Genomic DNA, 8,035 nt, shown 5'->3' with positions numbered 1-8,035 from the left:
ATAATATATATTGATAAAATGATATCCATATTATACTATGTATCGCATGGTTTTATAAACTAAGTTCATTTCCAATATTCAATATAATGGTAAATGGTAATTTATTGGTATTCCAAATTTGTTGGTACTTTTCGTAGACAGGAAGTGGTGGATACTCAAACTCAACCATTAACGCATAGGTAACAAGGCAAACTGGGGCCCCAGTAGGTTCGGATTGGGATTTCTGACTGTTTTTAGGGTAAATTCTATTGACTAGAGGGTCTTTCGAGTGCTATATTTTATAATAATTGAAAATTGTATTCTAGGGCGAAATCAGGTACTTAATATGTACGGCTAGTATTTTAATTAGGAAGGTTTATGACGTATGCCTTTCAAACATTTGAAAAATAACGAAAGTTATACAGCTATATCAAGCAATAGTTTTTATGCGAATCCGGAATCATAGTCCTATGCCTGTCTCTGCAGTCTGTCATGTTGTGCCTTAAAATGTGTAGGTACTGGGCCCTAGTCATGACAAAAATATCATAATTTAAAATAATTTCAGAAAACAAAATGTCAAATATGTTACAAGGTCATAGGACATAGACATAACATAAAATTATATTATTAAAAATTTAAATCATAGTATTTTTTATGAACTGCACAATATTTAAATAAGAACTACACATTTTGATTTAGAACTGCACATTTTATGCACAACTGCACATTAGCGCAAGCTCTGCTCGGTACTCTGGAATTCTTCTGGTAGTTCACGGTTAGTGATTAATACCACGATTATAATTTAAGACGACCAATCAGAATCCAATAAAAGGAACACGACATGAAAGGTGACGTATATTTGAATCCGGCTACCAAAATGTTTATAAAGAACGTTATTATTGTGGTTACTGGTTAGAAAATAGCAATAAATTTTTTGGAACCCCTGCATTTTCTTATCAATTATTGCTTGCGGTACATACATTCGGTTCTGTGACTCCTCTAATAATAATAATAAATTGTAGCGTAAAATTATTAGTTAGTCGAGTGTCGACCCGTAACTTCGAATTTTAAAGAAATGTCCGTTACCGTCTTGCGCTGGGATATCGATAAATTATATTATTGTTCCATGTCATAAGTCAGTTTATGTACCACGTCAAGATGTACTTAACATTCCTATCGATAGAGTTCTAATATTATTAGTATTACTATTATTATTAAGTCGTGATTGCTGGTGGTAAAACGCCGGCCAAATATTTTAATCAAGCCATCGTAAACGTAAGTAACTTTTTTACTAAAGTTTAGGGGTAAATGCTGTTAAATAAAAGGCGTTTTGAACGAAGCGTCATATTTTACGAACTCCGAGGCGGCCAACATCTGTTGTGTGTGTGTATTTTGTTTGTTAGTTATTTCAAATCCACAATGCAAAGTTGTTTGTTGTTTACATTCTTGTGTTTTAATGTCATGATTAACATTTTAAAGATTAATGAACAGCAATTGGTAGTTTAATGTTTTGATCTAATTAGATACTGTTCTATTTTCAGTTATCTAGGTCTTAAAGACAATTCAAACTGAATATATATGATCTCAAACTATCAAGTAGGTAGATATTCTTATATTTTTTGGATTACCTACATAGTTTGATTTTCAAGTTTGTGCTTACCTAAAATTCTTCAAATATAACTGTCTTAAAAATATTTGAAGAATACAACTTTATGTATGTTTTTTAATACCTAATTAATTTATAACCATAAGTAATTATTTTGTATTTTTCAATTAAAATATTAAATTGTTATTTCTAAATAATAAAAGTGTTGCAATGGCACATTCTTGTGAAAATTGTCAATCAATAAGAATATTGATTTATCGTGATATGAATACTTGGAAAGAAGGTAGGTAACTGTTTCCAAATTTGTTGGCAAAAAAAAAATAATCACTTACAGTACTGTAAAATGAGGTAACTCCAGACATATTTGAATGTTTTTTAAAAAATTAACCTCAATATATTGTTTTTAATATTATGAAAAGATTATGCCTTGTTCTTTAAGTATGTTGAAATCATACAGCAGAAAATTAATCATTAAGGTCATTAAAGTTCACAGTTATTTTAAAAGTTGAATTTTGTCAGGAGTAACCTGCAAAATGGGGCAAATGCGAACACATATTAGATTTCATTAAAAACCGATGTTATAATTACAATAGTTGACTTCGGACAATATAGATGTTTTTTTTAAAAAAGTGTTATTGTATTCTCATTTTTTTATTTCTAACAACATCGACTTCATTTTTAACATCAGTTATATAATTTAAAAATCCAAAAATAAAATTTTTTGTATTTACTTCCTTAACATGTACTATTAGAAGAAATATTATTTTCTATGGAGGTTATTATAGATATTAACGTGGAGTATCAGTTTTCAACTTTTATTAAACGTGTATTCTAAAATTATAAGATAACTAAAAAACAAAAAAAACATGGTGTTGTCCAGAATCAATCACCCCACATGTCTGAAGTCACCCCATGTACGGTACCTTTAAATAAAATAATAGTATACCCTGTTTTGAATCTAAAACTTACATGAAATAGATATTAACCTTATTTTTCTTTTAGATTCCAATAATAATGAGTTCCACCGTGTTATATAAGCCATTGCTGTTTGGCATGTCCAGCGAAAAACAAGAATCTTTTTTAAAGATGACAATCTTGACAACTGCAGCAGTACTATGTAAGTATAATATTAAATAGTTTTGTTTTACTTTTAACATTTGAATAATTTAATGAGATAAAAATATTTTCAGCTTTTGCAACAAGACTTTTTTCTGTACTTCGATTTGAAAGTGTTATTCATGAATTTGATCCTTACTTCAATTATCGTACAACACAATATCTTGCAGAAGAAGGATTTTATAAGTTTCATAATTGGTTTGATGATCGGGCATGGTATCCACTTGGTAGAATTATTGGAGGTATTTTTAAAGAATAAATATGTATATAAAAAAAGAAAATTAAAACATTTATGAAAAAAAAAATTGTAATTATACATCTCAAATTTTAGGTACAATTTACCCAGGCTTAATGATAACGTCAACCGTCATATACAACTCTCTTCATTTTATCAATTTAACTTTAGAAATTAGGAACATATGTGTATTTTTAGCACCTTTGTTTTCTAGTTTTACTACTATAATTACATTCCTTCTAACTAAAGAGTTAAAAGACACCCGGGCCGGACTTATTGCAGCTGCCATGATAGCAATTGTTCCAGGATATATATCTCGTTCGGTTGCTGGATCTTATGATAATGAAGGTAAATTATTTAGGTACATTTAATATTATCGTTAAAATGTTGTTATAAATTAATCTAAATTAAAAACATGATAAATGTATTTGTTTCCAGCTATTGCTATTTTTTGTATGCTTTTGACTTATTACGCATGGATCAAATCGGTGAAAACGGGTAGTATTCTGTGGTCTGCATTTACTGCACTTGCATATTTTTATATGGTAAGATAAACATTTTAATTTTAAATTTTAGTTCAAATGTATAAACAATATGTAATAAATAATTATTATTTTATTATTTATAATATTCATATATATATAATTACGAGTAATTATTATATATATTTGATTGCTACTTTTGATAAAATTGTGTTTTTATTATTTAGGTATCATCTTGGGGTGGATATGTGTTCTTAATCAATTTAATACCAATGCATGTGTTTGTTTTAATGGTTACTGGACGTTTTTCACATAGAATTTATGTAGCATATAGTACAGTATACTGTATTGGTACTATATTGTCTATGCAAATATCATTTGTTGGGTTCCAACCAGTCCAAACTTCTGAACATATGATGGTATGAATAATATTTACCAAAACTTTTTGAATTTTTTAATCAGCTTCTTCTTATTTATACAGGCTTTAGGTGTATTTGGCTTGTGTCAAATACTTGGTGGGATAAATTACTTGCGAACAAAGATTGTTGGAGATGATTTTCAGACATTGTTCCAGTTTATTATATATTTAATCGGAGGCACTGTAATTGCTTTTGGTACTTTACTTACAATAACTGGTAAAAATAAATAAATATAATTTAAAACATTTTTGTTGAATTTCATAATATTTTAAATTTTAAAGGAAAAATTGCTCCATGGACTGGCCGTTTCTATACATTATTGGATCCATCTTATGCTAAAAATCACATACCGATCATTGCATCTGTTTCTGAACATCAACCTACATCTTGGTCTTCGTTTTATTTTGACTTGCACATACAGGTTTTCCTGTTTCCTGTTGGATTATATTTTTGTTTCTCAAAACTTACAGATGCTAATATTTTTGTGATACTTTATGGAGTTACCAGCATTTACTTTGCTGTTAGTATATTTCAATTTATTTTTGTTTTAATTATAATATTAAAACTTTTTTATCTTATTTTAGGGTGTAATGGTACGCTTAATGTTAGTTCTTGCTCCAGTAATGTGTATCTTATCTGGTATTGGTGCTTCTTCTATGTTATCAACTTACATGACACAATACCTTGAGGGTTCATCAAAAGTACCCGAAAAAAAATTAAAGAAAAATGAAAGTAGTAAATCAATGAAAAGTGAAGTAAGTCGATTGTTAAAATACTAAATTAGACTAAATACTAAATAATTTATTTTTATTTTTAACATTTAGATTGCTACTGCATTTGTAACAATGTTAACATTTATGCTGATTTCTTATGTGTTTCATTGTACATGGGTTACTTCGGAAGCATATAGTTCGCCAAGTATTGTATTGTCAGCTCGCTCACATGATGGTTCTCAAGTTATTTTTGATGATTTCAGAGAAGCATATTACTGGCTACGTATGAATACAGCCGAAGTAATTTAAAATAATACTTATTTGTTTGCTTTTTTTTATAAATTTTTTATTTTTTATTTTAAGGATGCTCGAGTAATGTCATGGTGGGATTATGGTTATCAAATTACAGCTATGGCCAATAGAACAATTTTAGTGGATAATAACACTTGGAATAACACTCACATTTCTAGAGTTGGTCAAGCTATGTCATCTGGCGAAGACGAAGCTTATGAGATAATGAGAGAACTAGATGTTGACTATGTGCTAGTAATTTTTGGTGGTGTCGTTGGTTATTCATCAGATGGTAATTAAAATATTTTACTTAATATTTTATTTCTGAAATTGAATTTATATTTTTTTTCCATAGATATAAACAAATTTTTATGGATGGTACGCATTGGAGGATCGACTGAAAAAGGTAGACATATTAAAGAGTCTGATTATTACTCTCCAAGTGGAGAATTTCGTGTGGATAAAGAAGGTTCAAAGAAATTGAAAAACTCATTGATGTATAAAATGTGTTACTATAGATTTGGTCAAGTTTTTTCAGAAGGAGGTAATTAAATGTTTTTAACAATTATTATATGAGTTAAAATTATACATTTTATAAGGAAGTTAGTTTTTTGTATTTCCACTAATAAGTGAAGAAAATAAACTTTTGATTAAGTTAAATTTTAAATTATGATAATCAATAAGTGTTTTTCTGAGAATATAATAGGTTTGTTCCAACAGAGAATTTGTGACTAGTTGCCGACTGATCCATGATTGATTTACGGCGCATGCGCTACCGTGGACTGATCATGGATTTTGACCACTGTTGGAACGCATTCTGACTGTCCACAATAAACTTACCAAAGCCTAATAGATAAGAGATAAGAGATTGTATGATTACTGTGTGTCTCGGACTCCTAGTCAGGTCAGGAATTCGCGGATCGTTTTGACTGTCAATATTCAGTCATAAACTGGTCTGATAACGTGTTGGAACAACCATCTGACAGTTTGAGTTTGCGTTTTAGTCGGGTTGGAACGGAAAGTTCTACTGAGCATGCTCCCGACAGTTCTATGATAGTTTGACCGTGTGTTGGAACAAACCTAATACTGTACTAAATTTACTATAGAGTATCAGAAGAATAATTATGCAAAGTTAATTTAAATTAAAAATAATATTGAGTTTCTACTTATTATGAGAAGAATACTACAATGTACAAATTCAAATTTGGATATTCCTAACTAAGTAAATTTATCTTTTATTACTGATAATTTTTTTGTCTGTATACAATCCTTAATAAAATAAAACATTATACATATTATATTATTTCTTCTCTGAATAATACATTCATTATAATTTACAATATTTATTTTTATTATTATAGGTAAGCCAGCTGGTTATGATCGTGTTCGTAATGCAGAGATTGGGGTAAAAAATGTAACATTACACGTAGTTGACGAAGCATATACAACTGAACATTGGCTTGTTCGTATATACAGGGTAAAGGACTACGATAATCGAGGAGGTAAAATGAAGCCAAACAAAGTATCAACTTACTATGAACAATGATTAAATTTATATGAAACAATAAATTACACGAACAAAACATTTTAATTTTAATTTGAAAACCTTGTGTTCTTTTTACAATTTTTCAATATTATGTTGGTTACACAATATTTTGTTTATTCATTTTTTTTTTTAAATGTCTATTTCAATTGCTCAACTTTTGTGCTTGGAATTTACAAAATACATCAAAATATTTATTGGAATGTGCAATTTTTTATTCCAAAGTAATAGATAATGTTTTTTTCTACTTCGATTATACTATTATTATTTATTCATTACATATAATCTATATAATATAATAAAACATGTATACATTTCATTTAATATGTGACATTAATTTATTTTCTTGGTTAATTTTTAAACCATATAATCAGTTGGATGATTCGAGTTTCAGACAAAGACATATTATAATATTTACTGCATATAACAATATTTTTCTTGAACAAATAATTTCTTGAATAAATACATTTTCATTTTAAAAAAATGTGTTGCTATAATAGTAGTTTTATTTATTTAAATATATTTTTTTTTTAAATTTAAATTTGATATAATATCATCATTTTTTTTTAGTTAATCACTTATTGCGTGTTGACAACTATGTTGTGATTTAAACATACAAACCATAGACCTATTAACTAATAGTTAATAGGTGTATGACGCAAACAGTGGCTTGGCGTGGCGTGTTGGCTGCTACTAGTCGCATTCTGCGACTGGGAGTAAGTGACGACCACAGCTACTAGCTCCCGAATGGGTGACAACCCGGGTTCATCGTACTTAAAAACCTTGCCACACATGAACGTGTTTGCTACCTACCGTATCAACCGTAACAATTGTAAAAAAAACCTACCGTACCAACCTTACCCCTACCACAGTTCATAACCCTTACAATAGCTAATGGATCGAATGGAAATCGGAACCAAAGTCCTAGTTCAATAAACTATGTGAAGAAGCAATAGAAGAGATTCAGAGAAAAAAACTAGCAAGGTAGAAATAAATGGCTGGCAGACATAAATAAAGAAATAAATACAGTCGAAGAAAAGCTAGTAACGTCCTATGAAATTTAAAAAGAAAATGTGTACAATGGCATGTGATTTATACCTAGTGTAGAGATGATATCGTACCTACAGAAGTCACTGAACAAGATACATGTATAAACGGGAGAACAATTTGATAAGATATTAATAGAAGGAAAACTGAAGAATAGTAATTAAAAAATGTCTACGTTGAGTACTATAGATCATAGGTGAAGGATAAACGAAAAAAAAAATGAGGAGCTGACTTCGAATTACTACATACTGAATTAAAGTTAATAGATCACAAAGGATATGGAGAAGGAAAGGTTCAATGAAAACTATTAAAGAAAATATGTGAAGAAATAACGCAATGAATATTGAAAATATTTGGTTAGGTATGGGAAACCTTCAAAAATACCTGAAGACTATAGTAAACAGCTGAATTAGTCTAATATCTATGATGAATTCCGAGAACAAAAAGTAGGATTCAAATTATAAAATAGGTACTTATCTTCAAATAGCATAGGTATTATAATTAATAATAGTAAAACAGCTGAAAAGTTAATTAGGTAGCGATTATAGTGTATAAGTGGTTTTAGAGCAGGTGGATCAACGACCGATCAGGCATTTATCGTAAA

General features: G+C 29.0%; 1 protein-coding gene across 1 annotated transcript; it reads left to right on the top strand.

Annotated features, from left to right (window-relative positions):
* Positions 1-949: 949 nt before the first annotated feature.
* Positions 950-6,708, top strand: LOC100168884 (dolichyl-diphosphooligosaccharide--protein glycosyltransferase subunit STT3A). The gene is made up of 13 exons (XM_001943126.5): positions 950-1,254; positions 2,588-2,702; positions 2,776-2,943; positions 3,033-3,284; positions 3,375-3,481; positions 3,646-3,837; positions 3,900-4,053; positions 4,119-4,357; positions 4,422-4,592; positions 4,662-4,850; positions 4,914-5,133; positions 5,197-5,385; positions 6,203-6,708. Exons 2-13 carry the CDS (start codon positions 2,600-2,602, stop codon positions 6,385-6,387), a joined length of 2,169 nt encoding a protein of 722 aa, XP_001943161.2. The 5' UTR covers positions 950-1,254; positions 2,588-2,599; the 3' UTR covers positions 6,388-6,708.
* The last annotated feature ends 1,327 nt before the right edge of the window (positions 6,709-8,035 follow it).

The sequence above is a fragment of the Acyrthosiphon pisum genome, chromosome A1 (assembly GCF_005508785.2).
Source record: "Acyrthosiphon pisum isolate AL4f chromosome A1, pea_aphid_22Mar2018_4r6ur, whole genome shotgun sequence".
Taxonomy (NCBI): Eukaryota; Metazoa; Arthropoda; class Insecta; order Hemiptera; family Aphididae; genus Acyrthosiphon; species Acyrthosiphon pisum.
Note: the sequence above shows the minus strand (reverse complement) of the source record. Positions and strands in the feature narration are given on the sequence as shown.

Excerpts from the sequence above, each read along its gene's own strand:
- LOC100168884 (XM_001943126.5), top strand. The coding sequence starts at position 2,600 with ATGAGTTCCACCGTGTTATATAAGCCATTGCTGTTTGGCATGTCCAGC. Across the intron at positions 4,054-4,118 it reads TACTTTACTTACAATAACTG|GAAAAATTGCTCCATGGACT; the intron begins GTAAAAATAAAT and ends TAAATTTTAAAG. Across the intron at positions 4,358-4,421 it reads TTACCAGCATTTACTTTGCT|GGTGTAATGGTACGCTTAAT; the intron begins GTTAGTATATTT and ends ATCTTATTTTAG.